The following is a 20,163-nucleotide window of genomic DNA, read 5'->3' as shown; positions in this document are numbered from 1 at the left end:
ATCGATTTGTATAAGATTCCAAAGACTTTACAAAATGACACACGACAAAAAATAGACTAATTGTCTATGACGGAAAATTTGATTTTGACAATTGACAATTATAATATATTTTATATTTCGCTTGTCCTGCCGAATTGGTTACCGCATGTGTAAATCTCATGAATTATATTGGAAACCGGAAAGACAATAAAACATTTTAAGTGAAATTCAACTACAATGTCACGACAAGTGGATGTAAAGGCCCTAGTATCGCACGTAGTTCGCGGTGACGGTGTTAATAGGTGCCGAATATGTATGGGAGATACTACAGAAGGACAAGTACACTTAAACGATACGGTTATAATGGACGGTGAAAGACCTGTAACGCTTTCCGAACTCCTGGAGACTGTTACTGGAATCCAGGTATGTTTACATGCCATCATAATATTTATAATTACTTCTGCGGATAACGGAACGCTATTGTGTTTCGTTTTACCAAAATGGCGGTCTGCGATTTATTAGCATTTAAGTTATTTTTATTTTTAAGCGCGGTATATATAATAAATAAAATTAAACAATAAAAATTATAATATAAACTTTACGTATATAGTTTTAGTTCGTTTATTATTATATTCTAAATGCAAAAATAGTACGCAATGTCTGTCAAAAATCAACCGCGACATCTAGTGTCACTTTGGAAAAAGTAGCAAAGTTAATAAAATATTGTTTCTAAACTTGTAAAATTATATTGTAAGCGTAATTTTACTACTGTATAAAATAAGGTATGATTTTAGTCTTATTTTTTAAATGAGGAATTTTGAAAATATTGTGGCCTTTTGACTAGAATGGTGGTTACAGATGCAGCTGGACACAGACGGAGACCTGCCAGCCGGAGTGTGTCCAGAATGCTCGAAATGCGCTTTAAACGCAGCGGAATTCAGAACACTATGCCACCATGCAATCAGCCAGTGGGAGTTAACTATTCAGCTCTTACAAAACTTACCCGGGCAATGTAATGAAAAAATCCAAACAATGTTTGCCATCATAGACAAAAGCCAAATGACTATCATCAATGATGACATGTCTGATGATTCATTCAGCATAAATTCAGCTGCTCAAAGATTAACAGAACACATAAACCCGCAAACGAATATCATTAAAAAAGATAATCATTTATCATTATGCAAATGTCCGAACTGCGGGAAAGAATTTCAGTATAGCCATCAATTAAGTCACCACTTAAAAGAATCAACGGATCTCAAACGTGCTTGCCATATTTGCTCAAAAATTATGTTACGTAATGATCTAGTCACGCACATGTTAGATGTTCATAAAAAGAATCCATATGATTGCAAAAAATGCCCCGCATTGCTGTATTCTCATAATCAATATATGAGACACTTAACGAAGGCACACACTCGTGGTGCATGTACGTGTATTGAATGTGGTCGTAATTTCCAATCGTCGAACGCTTATCATGCACATGTCTCGGTACACAGACCGAAAAGTTGTCCGAGCTGTGATAAATTGTTCCGCAATCAAACTTGTTACGTTTACCATGTGAAAGAATGTTGCAATTTAGATAGAAACAGAGAAGACACACATCACACAAAGAACAAAGTTACAGTAGACGTCAAGAATGAAAACAGCAAGAGAAATATAAAAGTAGGCCTCCGAGGGAGTGCGGCCAAGGAATGCATATGTGATCACTGTGGGAAGAAGTTTGCAGGGAAAAAGTTTGTCGCAGCACATATACAAATTGTTCACATGAAGAACACCCATCGCCCCTGTGTGTACTGTGGGAAGTTTCTAGCAGCAGCGCATATGACACAGCATGTAAAAAAACATGAATCAGATCCATCATACACATGTCAACATTGCAGTATAGTTCTCAAGACTCGGCTAGGATATATTCAACATTTACGCCTCCACACCGGAGAGAGACCGTACGCGTGTGATATTTGTGGTGAAACATTTTCGGCGTCTTCTAGACGGTCAGAACATATACGTAGAGTACATAAAAGCTCGGATATAATATTGAAGCAAGCGTGTCATTTGTGTCCAGCGAAATTTCGGCTCCCTTATAGATTGAAAAAGCATTTAAAAACAGTTCACAACGACGAAGGCGATGTGTCGCAATCGCAGTTCGAATGTCAAGTGTGCCACGATAAATTCAGTTCGTGCCGTGGGCTGTTACATCATAGCCGGAAACATCAAAACATAACAGCACCAGACTCATCAGTCATGTTCAAAGTTTACAGCGGTGAACCAAACAGATTCATGGAAGAATTGTAAAACAATTGGTCCAAAAAGTTTGGCTTTGAGAATTACCTAAATACAGATTGTAAATATGACCTGTTCTAGTTTTATCTAGTTCTATCTGGTAATGTTACGATCACTAGGTCTTGTGGAGTGGACTTAGACTTAACGTCAAAATTAATTTTATTTAACAAATTACCTGATATTTTATGTAATACATAAATGTTATTGTAAGTTGAGGTATATTGTATAAGACAGTAAATTACCAATATTTGATTCATTTTATATGTATTTAATAAAAGCAGTAACATGGGATTAGTTTCCATATAAAATTTTACATTTTTATACCACTTTAATAACCATGATTTAAACATTCAGTGCTCCAACTTGGTCTTATTCTTGGTATGAACTGAAAAACAGTATTCAGTCTCTTGAAATAGGGCAATTTAAATAAATATACTAGATCTGTGGAGTTCAATTCAATTCAAGTGTATTCAAACTCAAACTCCTTTATTCAATATAGAAGCATTGCTCTTACTTATTGATTGTCCAATTGAACTTTACTACCAGTTCGGAAAAGAAAATAACCTAACCTGAGAAGAACCGGCGAAAGTAACTCAGAGGGTCTTTTTTTTGTCAATTTTATTATTTACATATATGAATAAAAAATAGCCAGGAAATCGTTTCATACCCGAGGTGTATTAATCAAAGAAATATATACAAAATTATGTACTTTAACGCTAACTGATCTTGCAAGCTGTTAAACAAATCTTTAAAATCGTAATGTTGTCTAGTATGTAATATAAATGTATAATATAAAGAATCTTACTGACATTTAGTTTCTTAATTACTGGGTTATAATTAAGAAATGTGTTTAATTGTTAAGCAGATAAATTTAAACGTAGACTATACCGACATTATTAAAGATTTGACAAGCCACAAGTGGAAGAATTTAACATGAATAGAATCAAAAATAATGAAGAAAAGAAGACTGATTACTCGCATGGTTTCAGGTCGAGGAGGAAATCGAACTACCCACGGGCCTGTGCTGCAACTGCACGAACAGCGCCATCTGTGGGTGGCAGTTCAAACAGCTATGTCTCGAATCGAACAAACATTGGAGAAGGACAACGCTGTTGTTATCTAAAACGAGATTTCAGCCAACAAGCAAAGATAAAACATTGTACATCGGCTGCAATACTTTAATAAGGGATAATATTGAAAACAAACACCCAACGGATGCGATCGATAGACTCAACTCGCTCGTCGGTTCAAAGAAAAAAAAAACGAGATCTAAATATAAGAAAAAAGACGTAGATAACATTTATAAGTGTAAGGATTGTGGCAAAGATTTCACGGTTCCCTATTTCTTGAATCGTCATTTGCTAAGTACGAAAAAACGCGCCTGCACTCTCTGCGGTAAGATTTTACCGAGAGAAAATTTGGCGAGACATTTGAATAAAGTTCACGCTAAGTTTGTGTTGAATTGCAATATCTGCGAGAAATTATTCGATGATCAATTCGATTTGGAAAATCACCAGATAATATTACACGGAGACGGCTCGTATCAATGTAAAATCTGTAAGAATGGCTTTAAAAACGAGAGATCCCTCCGTGCCCACATGTACACACACACCCTGTTCAATTGTTCATCCTGTAACGCTAGTTTTGAAAATAGAAAATGTTACACGCATCACAGAAAACACTGCGATGGTTCCAAACACACAACAGAAGGTATATACGAATGCAATGATTGCGGTAATATATACACGAAGAAGCCGTCGTTAAAGGTTCACATCGTTCAGAAACATCTGAACGTTCTGCCGTATGTTTGTCAGGTATGCGGAAAACGTAGTTCGACGAAAACTCATCACAAAGCCCATGAACTCATCCACAAAACGGAAAGGAAAGTCTACCAATGTTTCTGCGGTGCGAAGATGCTGACAGAGCTCGGTTTCAATATGCACCAGAGAATACATTCCGGCGAAAAGCCCTACGAATGCACCATATGTGGTGACAGGTTCCTGTCGGCTTCGAGGAGGTTGGATCACATCAAGAGAAGACATAGGAGCAAGGAGATGGCGCACCGTTGTGATCAATGTGAGGCTAGGTTCGTTAGGCCGTTTGAACTGAAAAAACATTACAAATCTGCGCATTTGATGAGTGTCAATCAAATTAAGGATGTTTAGAAAGGTTGGTACCAATGTGATAAGGGATCCAATAATAATATACTTTATGCAAGTAACCTCTTCTATTCTATATATTATATTTATTTCTTAGAAACAATACCGATAGAAACTGCTAAGAAATTCGGTAGTTTTACAACAAGTATAAAATGATAAGTTACGAGCAACACGCCTGGCCTCCAGGTGGTTTATACGGTATGGGTTTTAGTCCTATAGCATACGCGATTAATTAGCTTTCTACCAGTGAAAATTTATATATTTCGATCATCAGTTCCGAAAATTAAATTGTGTCTGGAACAAACTATACAAACAAATTTTATCCATCAATAATATTCTCAAGGTCTCGCCGTGCGTCACACGTAGATCTTCTTATGATATTTTTAGTTTACTTCCAAATTTTTCGGATAAGATTGAGATTCTATCAAATGCGATAAATGTTTTAATATTATGTTTAATAAAAAATATATTTTCCTTTGTTTCAGCCCCAAGAAGAATATTTATTCCCAAAGGGTTTTTGTATATCTTGTACGAGTGTTGCGATTGCATCGTACGAGTTCAGAGTATTTGTACGAAAGTCAGAGAAACTGTGGACAAACTGTATAGAGTCGCTTCAAACGGTACCAACTTTGACGACGTCCCAGAAATCTATTTACGCGATCGTACGCGATAACTTATTAATCCATACCGTCAATAACTTCGAGGGTAACGCGAAGGATTTATTAGACCATCTCACGAATAGATTCGTAGCGAGGAAGATTTTAATAGAGAGGAAACCAAGGCACCCGAGACACCCCAGGGCTGGACCGTCGTGTAGCTGCACGGATTGTGGGAAAAGTTTTCTCAGTCCGTATTACTTGAATATGCATTTGCGTAATAGCGGTCAGAAAGAGGCTTGCTGGCTCTGTGGTGCGATGGTGATAAGAGGGAAAGAGATGCACGAACATATGGCAAAAATACATAAGACCGATATGTTCTTATGTACCGAATGTCCAATGCTCTTTAAAAGTGAGATGGAACGCAAGCGACACGTAAAGAAGTGTCACGGGCCAGGAGTATTGACGTGCGCTGATTGCGGTAGAACATTCCAGAGACCCGGATCGTTCGAAGTGCATCTACAAATGCACGCAGTTAGGACGTGCCGAGCTTGTGGCGCGCAGTTCGCGAATCGCGGTTGTTACAGGGAACACAGGTCGAAATGTGAACCGAACGCTAAACCGGACTTGAAAACGATACCGAGGAATAAGAGATCGAACATTCGAGATCCGGCAACGTTCACTTGTGACTATTGTAATAAAACGTACCATTCGCGTCCGCAGCTAAAGAACCACATATTATGGATACATATGGACATACGACCACATCAGTGTCAATGGTGCGGCAAGCGTTTTTACACTCCAGCGCGTTTAGCTGAACATTCGGTTGTTCACACGCGCGTCAGGAACTTCGAATGTGATATTTGTGGCGCGAAATTAGTATCCAAAATGGCCGCCGTATACCATAGACGAAGGCATACGGGCGAAAGGCCGTACGAATGTCAGGATTGCGGTGAAAAGTTTATATCGTCGTCACGGAGATCAGAACACGCGAAACGTAGACATAATAGAGGTGCTCGGCTCCAATGTACGGAGTGTCATGCGAGTTTTGTTAGGAATCATGAGTTAAAAAAACATATGGATAAAGTTCATAATCCAGATAATCACTTGATGGTTAAAATAAAAAAGGAAAAGTTTTTCCCAATCACGAAAACTGAAAAGCTTTAAAATGTATTCCATAGACAATAATTTTAAATGGTGCTGTGTCAATTCAGGAGATTTGAAATAATGATATGCTGTCTCGAGAATTAAAACCAAATAAATTCGATTTTATAATTGTTTTTATCGTTTGTTATAAAATTAGCTTCTCAGAGTCGGTTTAGCGTTTAACGTTACCGCCACACCTACGACGTGGTTCGAGTATTTTACCTTTATCAAAAAATCTAACTAGCACAAAAATATTTATTTCGAATCGTACCGTCTGAAACTTAGTATCGCAAACGAACAAACTATTTAGCTTTGTATAATTTTATCAAATTATTCAAAGTTATCTGAAAACCGATGCATTTTGTTCCACATGCATTCATTCCAAAGATTCAATTCATAATAGGCGTCCGAATAAAAGAGTTATCTGTATTCATAGATAAATTTAATTATCTGTTATTTTTTTTAAATGTTCATTTAAATTGTAATATGTTGTTTACAATTTTGTTTAATTGAAAATAATACATTGGTAATGTTTAAAGGAGGTTTTTGTTTTATTTCTTCAATGTGTTCAATTTTACTTCTGTTGTATTCTGTATTATATTTTTTAAAGTATTTTGTTATTTTCTATAATCTATACACTATTCCAATCGAAATAGGAATAAAAATAAACAAACCTTAGATTAACGTATTTCATGCGATTCGCTAATAACTCGACTACATTGTGACCTACTAAGAGATTGTGGTTAATATATCTTTATTTATAATACAACACTATTATATCCACTTTAATTTCACTTCCAAAATTCCGATAACAGCTTCATATTTAAAACTATTACTTATATTGATTGTAATTTTACTTTCAAAGATCCCATAGCAAATTCGTAAAATGCTAATATATTCGCCATGGTGTGACGTCACATAGGCAAAAACTATTATTTCAATATCATCCGGGACGTTGATAAACAACTTTTCTGGAGTTTTAATGCTAGTATTTGTATATTACACTCTAACGATAGTGATTGTAATTCATTATTTTCCCAAAAAATACCAAATATTTATAGATTTTAACGTTGAATGAGTACACGACTGTTGTTTTTAACAATCTGACGTCATCAAAATGACTGACAGCATTTTTGCGCGAATTAAAAAGGTTTAAAAATTAATTTAATGTTATGGCAAAAAAGTGTGTGTTTGAAGCACTTTTTCCCTATTGTTGATAGTTTCTGGTCCTTCTGGATATTTTACTTACTAATATTATTAATGTGAAAGTTTGGATGGATGTTTGTTATTCAGTCACACCAGAACTGCTAAACGGATCTGAATGAAGTTTGTCGCAGAGATAGATTATAATCTGGAATGGTACATAGGTCACTTTTCATCCGAAAAATATACTTAACACCTGCCCGTCTCACACGCGATACAAAAGTAGTATATAATAATATATAATACTCCCGAACCGGTGATAGCTTTACATTCGATTCAATTACTATAATGATCAATTCTGTATAAAAGCCCTTATAAAATATTTTATAATTACTTTTGTTATAGTTATAGTAATAAGTTTATTAATAATAATTCTAAATAAGCTTTGAGACCGTAATTTTCATATCATCGCGTCAAATCATTTAGTTAATATTGTAAATAAAAAATAGGTATTATTATTTTCTAACCATTAATCTTTAACCGAGTATAATTTTCTCCATTTTAAAAATAAAATCTTAATTGAAGAGTGAAAATTATATTTTTTTAAATACCAATTTCGATTTTATAGTCGTACGATACGTCACCTTAATACTTTAATTTTTATTAAGAGTAATTTAGAAGTTTATGAAATTATAGCCAACTCATAATATTGTTAATATATGACCAGAAATAAGTACATCTTATACCAAGGTATAACTCATCGTTTTTGAGTGGCAAATAAAGAAGCTGAATGGTGTAAGACTTTTGCCTGGAGAGCCGAAAAAGTTAAAAGTGTCAAGTTAATTATCATCAGTGAACAGTTTGACATTGTGTGAATTTGTTCGTATCTCAAAATCCTATTTATAATCTGAAAACCAAATAAAAATATGTCTTTTAACAAAGATCTTAGACAATTACTAAAACCATATTACTGGGTTAACATTATACTCAGTATTTCATACGTGGTTTCCAAGAGAACTAATATAATATGTAGTTATTTATTTCCCGATTCGGATTGTGAATTAGATAGCCGAGAAACGGAAATCCTGTTCTTCTTAATTATTGTCGTGATGTTGAGGACGAGGAAGGCGGGCAGTGTCACTATGGTGAATTATCTTTCATCATCCTTTGTCTACACAAAGATTGCGAATTTGATACTTTGGTTATACGCCGATGTGAGGTTAGTATATTAATAAAACATTAAATATTTGTATATAAATTATACAACGTGTAGAAAATAATAATTTTGTTTTGATAAATTTACATAAAATTAATAACATTCAAATAAATTCTTGGTCACAATTAAAATAAATGAAAAACAAGCATATAAATTCTTTTAGTCAGTTTACTAAACTAAATGATATGAAACTTTCACATAATGGTAGGGTATATTGTATATATGTAGTAGTATTATACAGTAGTATCAGTGGAAACTTAGCTGATGTGTGTAATATTGTATATTATTATGCCCAAAGTTCTATCTCATTGTTTGTTACCCTAAAATAAAATATATAGTATGTTTATGTACTAAAACATTTTGTCTTTAGTTTACAATATTTATGGATACCTGCCTGAATCATGAGCTAGATTTTAAATACAGAATATTATGAAAAACTGATTTTTGGATAGATCAGAACCTCCTACTGTTATTTGAGATGGTAAGGTTATATTGATCGAACTGTTATAAATATAAAAATATGCTTAGAATGAGTAATATGCTATATTGTACTCTGAACAAAAACAAAATAAATATATTCTTTATTTGAGTAGGCTCATAAAAGCATCTCTTAAATCATCATGTTATATTGTTGGATTAATTGTAAAGCTACCATCGATTCAAAAAATAGATTCTTCCGAGTAGAACAAGCAAAAATATGTTTAACAAAAATCAATGATGACTATTAAAAAAAATGAAGACTAGTTTATTTGTTGAAACAGCTGTATGGACAAACTTTGGATGAAGGGCATATGTAGCCTATTCTAACTGAAGGAGCAGTAGATAAACAAACCTTAGATTAATGTATTCCTTGAGATTTGCTAACAATTTTACAATATTGTGCACAACAAAGAGTTCTTGACTTATGTATATAAATATATCTTTATTTATAATTGAAATCTATTGCATTTAACATCCATTTCAATTAGATAATAGGATGATCAATTACTTTGATTTGTCAGCTATAATTTGTAAAGTATGGCTTACAAAGGTATTTTTTTACTGTTTTTAAAATGTATTCATAAGTCTATTGATAATTAGTTTAAATAGTTATTTAAAACAGATATAACTTTACAAGAAGACAGTAGCTCATTCCTATTTGTATTTGAATTGCATATAACTGTATAAATTTACTTAAATTTTACTTATAAAATTCCAAAACAACTTCACTGACGTCCCAAATGCGAGTCCTCGTTCAATGATACTGTCTCAACTCTATCTCAAATGTTTTTATTGGCCTTGACTCCTCTTGTGGTTGGAATATTTAATATAGAGATCTTGTCAATTATTCAAAATTTGGATTAATTTTTTTTTAATAAAAATGAAAGATACTTTGATTTGAAAGATGAGGTTCACCTTGTCAGTATCACTGACAAGATGTACATTGTCGTTGATAGTATTTTACTTCATTTGAAATGAAGTGCTTGTAAAATACAATTTTTTCACAATACAAACTTTAAGAATGCCAAAGTCCACACATGTGCCAAGTGCCATATGTGCGAAACCTGGATAAATTATTTTCTCTTCACATTTTATTCATATATATACACAACTTCTGTATGTATGTAACTGAACTCCTAAAAATTCTTATCAATTGTGATGATTTTTTTGTATAATAGGTGAAATTTTAATCCATAAGCCATTCAGGCTTAGACAGGGTTTGGACGCCGTAGGTGGCGCTGCAATTGAGTTTTAAGATGGTGCTCATTAATTGTAAACAAATTATTATTTTCAGATATGGTCTTCCGTATGGAGCTATTCTCATTTTAGTCTCCCTGCTCCTGCCCGAACCAACTTATAAGGGGCCTGAGCATGTCATCTATTTCCGGGGACATCAAGTACTCGAGGAAGAGTTAAAACATCACAAGAATACTACGTGGCTGGTCTGTTTGTATGCCGCGTGGCATCCCGCGTGTGTCAACTTTGCACCAGTTTTTGCGGAACTGTCGGCTAGTTATAATCTTGATAACTTTAAATTTGGAAAACTTGATATTGGAAGGTTAGTCATTTAATTCAGTTTTGGCATTTTATATTTGCCAGTAGGTCTGCCTAAAAAATTAAAAACTAACTTATATGTATAATCTTTTTCAGATATCCTGAGGCAGCAGCTAAGTACAGAATACAAGACGGTCCGACAAGCCGCCAGCTACCCACTGTCCTTCTGTTGAGCGATGGACAGGAGAAAATGAGAAGACCACATGCTGACTCAACCGGGAAGTTACAAAAGTAAGTACAGGAACAAACCAAGTACTATAATACAAAAGCAACCTTAGTTAAGACTAACGATCCTTAGATAAACATATTCTAATTTCCATTCAATTTGCTAATAATTCTAATGTTATCAAGATATTCACTTGATGGGTAAAATGTAAAAAGAAAAGTTTTTCCCAATCACGAACCAACTCCCAACTCTAAAGCTCTAAAATGTTTTCCATTGACAGTAAATGGTGCTGTGTCAATTCTGGAGATTTGAAATAATGATATGTTTGTCAAGAGATTAAACCAAATAAATTCGAGTATGTAATTAATTTAATCGCTTATTAAATAACTAGCAACCTGCCCCGGCTTCGCACGGGTGCAATGCTGATTCTAAATATACTACAGAATGTCTCATAACGTTCACAGTTTTTCAGTCATTAGACAATACAAACCGCTGTCCCTGCGTTTTAAATCTGTAATATGTTCGAAATTATTCATTTAAATTACATGCTTTAAAGCGCCATATTGATCTATATTAAATGCACAATGTATTTAAGGTACATAATTGGATAAGGATTAATGATGTATTACTTAAAATCACTTCGAAAATAAGCCATTATTTCTCATTAAAAGTAAAGGGAAAAAGATGGTCATTGTGGGCTATCACTTCAGAAACCTCTAAAATTGTCAGAGTTACTCTACTATATTTTGCATGTATTATACATAAAAACCTTCCCCTTGAATCGATCTATCTATTAAAAAAAACCGCATCTAAATCCGTTATGTAATTTTAAAGATCTAAGCATACACAGGGACAGACAGCGGTAAGCGACTTTGTTTTATGCTATGTAAAGAATAGCAACTCAGAGCGGGTTTAGTGAATAACGTTACTGCCCCTTCGACGTTTGTGAAATGTTGTTCAATAGTCTAAAATAATAAAAGGCTGATTCCAAACGAAGACAGAGTAAAGATAAACCAATCTTAGATTTATGTGTTCCAAGCAATTCGCTAATAATATACACAACTAACAGTTTTCAATGAATATATCTTTATTTATAATACAACACTATTACATTTAAATACTTATATCCACTTTAATTATTATTACAGTTTCAATAACTTTGCCGATATTCAAAAATCAAAACGCAATTTTTAACTAATCCACTGAATACCACAGACTATTAAGATGTCTAACAATGACGTCATCTCAATTCAAGGTCACAATCCTTTTTTCGTCTTTACTACTGCTATTGATATGAACACTAATCATGTATAGCCTATTCCAATGGAAGTAGTAAAAAAAGATAAACAAACCATAGATTTAGGTATTTCATTAAATAATAACTCAGCTATATTGTGCCCTACTAATAGTTTATGATTAATATATATTTATTTATAATACATCACTATTACACTTAACTACTTATTTCCACTTTAATTTTACTTCCAAAATTCCGATAACAGATTCGTCGACGTTCAAAACGCCATATTTTCGCAAATCCATAGTGAATATCATAGACTAATCAAGCTCTCGACCAATGACATCGCGTCAATTTGCTGTCAAATGTTGTTTATTTGGCTTTTCTCCTGTTATGGTTGGAATAGAGTATACAGGTTAATATATTAGTAAGATTTGTGTATTTATTTCAGATTCCTCTTCTCGAAGGACAATATGAAAGCAGCCTTCGACCTTGACGGGATATACCAGGAGTGCAAAGAGAAACTGGCGAATTCGAAGTCTGCCAAAAAGACCGAATAGATCACGCCAGACCTGACCATACAAAAGTTAATTTTTTCTAGTTCCTTGTTAATTAAACGTGTTACTAATATGTCTTCGTAGTTCATTCCACGAAACAAGCTCCCAAAAGAAATTATCAATGCGCGAGACTTTGTCCTAATCTTAGGATTGTCTTACATGTCGGATTCGTCTCGCGTTAGTCTTGTGGAATGGACTAAGTTTAATATTTTTTGTTTTCGCACTGAGGTATAGTGCCTCGTTGTCTCGTAAGGCTAGCTTACAAGTTAACTGACCCAAGTGCTGTACTCAAAGCCTATATTTGTCCAATTAAAAGTTATTGACTTCTTCAAGAAAATGGCACAGCCCGAAGGAAGGAATTGTCCGTACCAGTCTCTTCAGATTATGAGAATTAGCAAAAAAAAGTACAGAGTGCACCTGTGTTTAATCACTTAAGGACTATAATAAATCCAGCACAGTTGTAAGTCTCTTTGAGCAGTGGAAAAAAACATTCAGGATTGTGCATTGAAATCAATATACCGAAGGTCGTTCAGTATCAATATCAGCTGTGAACACGTTTAGCATTAATCCTGCCTTTTGTACAATATTATATATATAAAATTACTGTTGGTACATGTTCTTGAGATCAAATATTAATAAACATCAACACGGTTTGACCAAAGACATTGGTTCGGCATCAGTTGGCACATATGTATTTATTTATGGAGATGATTGTTATACCATCCATTTTATCACAGCCAGTAGATGGCGCTGCAGCGCATACACAGCCAGTACAATATTTAAATGAATATATATATTACATAGATGTATCTATTGTATGGTTATGTATTTGATTAGCCATTCAGAAATTAACTTTAAGACTCGGTGACTATTGGCTGACATGAATGTTGTATTTTGTAAGAAATTATTTTAGAGCGCACCAACTGTTGTTATTGTATTTATTTTGTGATCTGTGTCAATGAAGAAAATATTTATAAATGGTGGCTAATATTGTACTCAATCGAACACTATTTGTATCTCTGTCTGTGTGGATTTGCATATATACATAGCATGGTCCACCCAGATCCAGACGCAACATGCAGACGAATGTGACAGTTGTATAGAAGAATTATAAGCATACAGGTAAACAATATAATTGTATAATTTACTGTTATATATTTGAATTATCAAAATTAATAATAATTTTAAGATAATTGAATCTCAGTATGTTATTAAGTGTTACTGTAATTTATTAGTGACATAATTTTAATAGTGTTTATCAAGTGGTAAGAACACATGAACATTTAAAGAGGAAACTTGGGCAGACTTAGGGCCGGATCTACCGTATGGCTTTCTGGGCTTCAGCCCAGGGCCCCGTGGATTCAAGCCCCCAGCTAAGTTAATTCAAAGTCAAAAATAGACGATAATGTGAAAGAATCCATAACTTTATTAAATTAAACAGATTGTATGGTTTGCAGCCCTGCGGGTCCTGCAATTAAACCTATTCAATTAATTTAATTCAAGTCTATGTTCAGATATGTCTTAGATGGGCCCTTAAGTAGTGTTAACCTAGGGCCTCTTAAACTTACGGTCCGGCCCTGGGCAAACTGCATTGTGTTGTCGATTAAGACATACTAAGGACTTTTGTAAGTTGTCAGATGAAATACCACATGAGTTTCCAATGACCCTTCTTAAGAGATGAGGTCATTGTCCAGCTGTGCGATATTTTTTTAAGATGATAATTATTTTCTTTTTTGACACGCAAGATAAATGTTAGGTACATATTTAATACACTTGTTATTGTTGACATGTGTGTGTGTATTGTGTATAATGTTATAAGGGAGGAATGAAAATGGATCTGATTTTATATATTTTTTTTTATATAAATGATAATTTCACAAAGAATTGTGTTCAAAGGCTTATTTTATAGTATTTATTACTAATATAGATTTTGTAGTTGAATAAAAATCAATTAAAATATAGTTTTGTTTCATTTTTAGGGTTCCGTGCATCTAAATGAAAAAGGAACCCTTGTAAGATCACTTTGTTGTCTGTATGTCTGTTAAGATGCCATTTCTCAGGAATGTGTAAAGTTATAAAGTTGAAATTAATACAAAATATTTATATCTCCGGTTCCTTGGAGCCGGAGTAAAAAAATTAAACCTCTTAATATATCAACCAAAAGATATGGTCTTTTCAAATCAAAAATCAAAATCAAAAATCTTTATTCAATATAGAAGTGTTTACACTTGCTTATTGATTGTCAAAAATCTACCACCGGTTCGGAATTTAGCACCTCGGACCTGAGAAGAACCGGCGAAAGAAACTCAGCGGGATATTTTTTTTTTTTTTCATTTTGCATGTACAATAATTATTATATTTTAGTTATTTGAAACAGCCTGGAGGCGATCATTTCATTCCCAAGGTGTGCAGTCAACTAAAAAGTCATTAGTGTTGTAATATCCTTTAGCACACAAACGCTCTTTAACGATTCTTTTGAATTTTATAATTGAATAATTTTGAACGTTTTCTGGGATCCTGTTGTAAAAACGTGTACATTGCCCCAAAAAAGAGTTACTAACCCTGTGTAATCGGGTACTTGGAGTAACAAGTTTATTCTATTATATCTCATTTCCCATCCGCAAAAGGAATCAAACCTATAGGGTACTTGCCCGTTGACCTAGTATCATGATATAAGGCAAGAAGCAATATCCCGTAGTTCAAGTATAGGAAAAAATCTGAAAACCGTAAAAGCGGTTTTTGACACAGAGTATTTGTCTATCAGTCTGGTGGTACGGAACCCTCAGTGCGTGAATCCGAATTAAACTTAACCGGTTTTTTAATCATACATCATGAGTTCCTAGGGATCTGTCTTGTATTATTTTACTTCAATTATCAGTATTAATTTTATAATAAAAGAGCAAAAAATCGTACTCGGTGGCGTTTTTTAAACGGTTTTTTATCAGTTCAATTGTTCGCGCCTACAATTTCTTCCGAGCAAAATTTTTGTTTTAATTGAGTTCGGTATCGGACTCGTGTCTAAGTAATAGACATCAATAATATATTTATTATATAATAAGATGGGTATTATGCGATGTAAGTATTCATATTTTAAGGTAAAATTTCCAGAAATTTATAAGTTTTTAGACGCGAACGCATGTGTCAAATCAGAACATCTGTCGAATAAATTAATAAACATTGTCAAGACTCAAGTTCAAGTTATACTGCCAGTAAATTAGGTATTTTTTTTCTTAATTCACGTCTAATTAACGAGCAATGAGAAGGGAATTTATACTAGTACTGCTAGGTATTATTAGTATTTCTACGCTATCATCACTTTTATCGGGTTATGTGCAAATTGAGCCAGATAAAATTCTGCTAGACACTGTGGTTGGCATCGTTGGTGCTGGAAATTTTTCTTATTGGCAGCTAGGCCACACGGGGCCTTTATTAATAGAATTAACGTCTCTCACTGGTGACGCAGACCTTTACGTGTCAGATTCGGTCAGGTAAAAGACAACTAAATAAGAGCTTTTATATTTTTTTAATTAATTTCTGTTTAGTCTAACAAAACATCTTGGCAGTGATTTAAACTAGAATATTAAAAAAAAAAACTATATTTAATTGTAATGCTACAATATTTAATATTACAGATAAATTTAAGCAATAAAATTAAATATCTGCAGCTGTGATAACAATTATTTTACATGTCGAGAAATAAAGATAAAAAAGATTTGTAAAATCTATACTTGTCAGAGAAAAGATTCATTCGGTAGGATTGAATATAAAAATATTGATATATAAGGAGTACTATGTTTAACAAGACAAAAAATTATTGTATTTCAGGCCAAGTTATGAAGTGGACAAGAATAATTTCAGCTCTGCAACCTGTGGTCCTGAACTGGTTAATATACCATTTGAATTTCCACGACCCATTGGTAAATTAACAATAATATTTAAGTATAGTTAGTTTCAATTCAAAATTACTTGTATTTATTGTTATATAACTATTCCTTTCAAGTATCATACATATCCTTTACTACAGTCCTGCTCCAGCATGATCAAAATGATATGATATAAATATCACTCAGGAATAATATTATAGCTGTCCAAGTATTTTGGAATTGTATCAATTTTTCTGTAGATTACCCCTCACATACAAACAAACATATCTTTATAATAATATCATAGATAGAATACATAATAACTAGTATAATGGTACATTTCAATGGCAAGAGGAGTACAAATAAACAAATCTAAGATTTAAATTTTCCCTGCAATTTGCTTATAACTCAGCTATGTTATACACAACACACACTTCTTGATTAATATATCTTTATTTATAATACAACACTTTTCCATACAATCATAGTTATTTTATCCACTTTAACTGCTAATGTCCTTATAAAAACATATCATATAATATATACCACAGATTAGTCAAGCTCGTCAATGATGTCATTTCAACTAAAGGTTAAAGTGTGTTTGTTTATATTTACTCCTCCAACCAGTGGAATAGACTTTCGATAATAACTTTAGAATAATGCTTGCCTTAAAATAAGAAAAGCAGTGTAAATATCTAACTATTTATATTCCTTGCCTTGCCCGTCAATTGATCACATGGTCATGTTATTCAGGCATATCCTAATAATGTTTTAAGAAATATAAATAGAAATATTGGACAACATCACATACATTACTCTGATCCCAATGTAAGTAGCTAAAGCACTCGTGTTATGGAAAATCAGAAGTAATGACGGTACCGCAAATACCCAGACCCAAGACAACAATGAAAACTAATGAACTTTTTCTACATAAACTCGGCCAATAAACATAAAAATAACAATAAGTTAAATTTTCCAGGAATAGGTGTATTCGGTGACTGGTCACATGCAATATCAGAGTACAGCATACATGTGTTCCTTGACACATCAGCCGTGCTCAGTGAAGAGCAGCTGCTGGCTATAGAGCGCTTCCACACCAACCCCGAAAGATCTGGTGAGTAGGATTGAATGTTCAAAGTGTGTCCAGTAATGTCTGCATTGCTGGGCATTAAATGAACCTGAAAGAAAGGGATTGAGAACAAAATAAAAATAAGAATCAAAGATGAAATTATATATTTAGTTGTTGTTATGGGGTTGTTTTTCTTTTCAGATAACACAAACCAACGGACCAGAGAAAAGGTTGCCTCGAGGAGGACGGACGACGAGAAACCGAGATTTATGAAACTGTTAAATATTCTAGATATGATATTTGATATGTTGGTTCTGTAGTTTGGATCATTTTATATCAAAGACAACCTTTGCAAATTGATTTTGTAAGTCACAAGCAAAAAACTGACGAACGGTCTTGGGACGATTTTGAATAACGTCCCGTACAAATTCTGCTATCGGAAAGGAAGACGGATCGTTATTCGAATATCGATGGATCGGTATTGATGTCCTCCCCCCCATTTTGAGTAGTCGACATAACTCCCAATAAACATTATTAAGTACTTCCAATCATTTAGATAATCAATTTTATAAATTTAATATAAAAACTAATAAGTAAGCAAATTTGAAGAATGTCGCTGGTTTGACAGTGAAATGTCAATGCCAACAGCTGAGTGATTCTGAAATAATTCACCGCGGATGTATCTCACTCGTGAAATGTTGTCAGCTGACTCACGGTGAAGCGCCATTTTGTTACGTGTCTCCTGAATTTTATAACAATCAATGTCGAATATCGCATTCTAAAATTTTACGAGCGTGTTCTGCGATGAGTTTCGAGTTGCAAGTTTCGAGTTTATTCTTGAAGTGTTCCTGCTGCGAGTTTTTGTTACTTAAACTTAGTGTTTAAGTTTACTGCGATTCGTATGCAATTAAAGCAACGCCATCTAGTGACAGACATTGGAATAAAAATTTCTGAGTTTTTTACATCACCGTTAACGAGCACACATCACGTCAACGCTCGTGATTGGTTGTTTTCAGTATTTTGCGAGTGCGGGCAGCAGTTTCCAGAATTGTAAATGTCAAATTTACGTTAAAATGGTAAAGCTATACGATTAAGTATGTAAAACTCGCATTAGGCGTACTGAACACCTCTACGGGGCCGATTACTTCGCCGATGTTAAGGAGCCGATAGAAGATGAATCGCGTGCGGTTGAGTTAACAAACCAAATTAAATAAACAATATATTAAGAGTTTCTTCGTTAATCCTTAACGTATAAACACACCATTAAAAAAAAGATTATGTATCAATAAGAAAATTGAGTTTAACTCATTATTCTTCTGAATATCTAATAATCTCGACATCGCTCTATCCTGTAACCAAGCGAACTAGAGATAGTAAAATTATTTTAATCGACTAACTGACATTTACATCCTATAGGTAAGTATTACAACATTCCTAACAATAAAATCATAATATATACACTGTTAAACAGAGGACTGAGAACTGAACACTGTGGGGGACATTTCCGGAAAAATCTGGCCCTCGGATCTAAGATTTTTCGAATCGGAACAGAAACTCGGTAATAGCTTCATTTCATGAATGTTTTCAAAATCAAATGCCAAAGTGTCTTCGAACATGAATTTGACGCCCCCTGAAACCTGCTGGTAGATTGGGAACAATTTAGTTCCTATTGAGATACTTAAGTTGTCACTAAAACATAAATTCGATGTATAAAGGGAACGTTAAAAATATATTTGAAGCCAAAACTCACATAATGCTTTTAGGATATTTTGTGATTTGTCCAAGGCCTTTGATTGCCTGCAACACAAGATTGATGAGAATAGGGTTAGTAAGTGGACTACTGAGTTTTATTGTTTCTTGTCGGTAGAATCTACATACCGGTCGGATGGAAGCTTTGAATTTAATTTAAATTTATTATAATTTATTGAAGTTGTTGATTCCAATTTTAGTAGTACAACGTATACGTTAAAAAAAACTTGTTTAATTTAAAAAGGTAATTGTTGTTAATGTTTTTTAGGTGATAAAAATAATGAAATGATCGCCTCGAGGCAATTTTAAATAAGTATGTTAATACCTGTGGCTGTAAAAATAACTCTTAAAAAAGATCTGGTGGCGATGAGCGACTGTCGTGTTGCCAGAATGACAAGTTCTTATTGAGGAGGAATAAAGGAATTCTTTAATTATATTAATTGTTTTATTTTATCATAACATTATACATTTGTCGTGAAATTATCTGAGTTTAATAGTGAAACTGTTCGTAATTGTTCGATATATATATATTTAATTATTAAGTATGCATCAACAACAAAAAAAAAAAAATTTTTACATTATATCTTTATTTTATTTACATAAGAATTACATTTTTTTTTAATTACTTTACAACATCCACGGGCTTACAGTTGCCCGTGCCTTTTTTTACATTTTATTTTTATAAATTGTGGCGTTATTTTATATTTTTACTGAACATCAGCAGATCTTCGCTTGACTTCGAGCTTGTCGTCTTCTTGGAAGACGTGGTCCACACTGACATTTTTTTTTTCATTTTAAAATAATATATAAATAGTCCATAATAAATAATATATGATAATATAGTACTTAACTATATATGTACAAATATGAATTAAAAATAGTTCATGTATAAATCTTGAGCATGTGGAATGGTGGCAAAAATGCTAGCAGTATTTCTCCGAATCGCAATTCCAATCCTCTGGGCAT

General features: G+C 33.4%; 3 protein-coding genes across 3 annotated transcripts; all 3 read left to right on the top strand.

Moving 5' to 3' along the window:
- Positions 1-79: 79 nt before the first annotated feature.
- On the top strand, positions 80-6,539 carry LOC113391767 (zinc finger protein 91-like). The gene is given in 4 exon segments (XM_064219732.1): positions 80-402; positions 838-2,242; positions 3,229-4,352; positions 4,907-6,539. Coding segments are annotated over 4 exon segments (3,993 nt in total). The 5' UTR covers positions 80-216; the 3' UTR covers positions 6,185-6,539.
- A 1,602-nt stretch (positions 6,540-8,141) lies between these two features.
- LOC113391769 (thioredoxin-related transmembrane protein 2 homolog) lies at positions 8,142-13,549 on the top strand. Its single transcript, XM_026627820.2, has 4 exons — positions 8,142-8,525; positions 10,297-10,560; positions 10,653-10,787; positions 12,411-13,549. Exons 1-4 carry the CDS (start codon positions 8,233-8,235, stop codon positions 12,517-12,519), a joined length of 801 nt encoding a protein of 266 aa, XP_026483605.1. The 5' UTR covers positions 8,142-8,232; the 3' UTR covers positions 12,520-13,549.
- Positions 13,550-15,672: 2,123 nt separating this feature from the next.
- On the top strand, positions 15,673-19,633 carry LOC113391768 (UPF0669 protein C6orf120 homolog). Its single transcript, XM_026627819.2, has 4 exons — positions 15,673-16,004; positions 16,342-16,433; positions 17,359-17,493; positions 17,650-19,633. The coding sequence occupies exons 1-4, from the start codon at positions 15,772-15,774 to the stop codon at positions 17,766-17,768; spliced, it is 579 nt and encodes a 192-aa protein (XP_026483604.1). The 5' UTR covers positions 15,673-15,771; the 3' UTR covers positions 17,769-19,633.
- The last annotated feature ends 530 nt before the right edge of the window (positions 19,634-20,163 follow it).

This window comes from Vanessa tameamea, chromosome 29 (assembly GCF_037043105.1).
Source record: "Vanessa tameamea isolate UH-Manoa-2023 chromosome 29, ilVanTame1 primary haplotype, whole genome shotgun sequence".
NCBI lineage: Eukaryota > Metazoa > Arthropoda > Insecta > Lepidoptera > Nymphalidae > Vanessa > Vanessa tameamea.
Note: the sequence above shows the minus strand (reverse complement) of the source record. Positions and strands in the feature narration are given on the sequence as shown.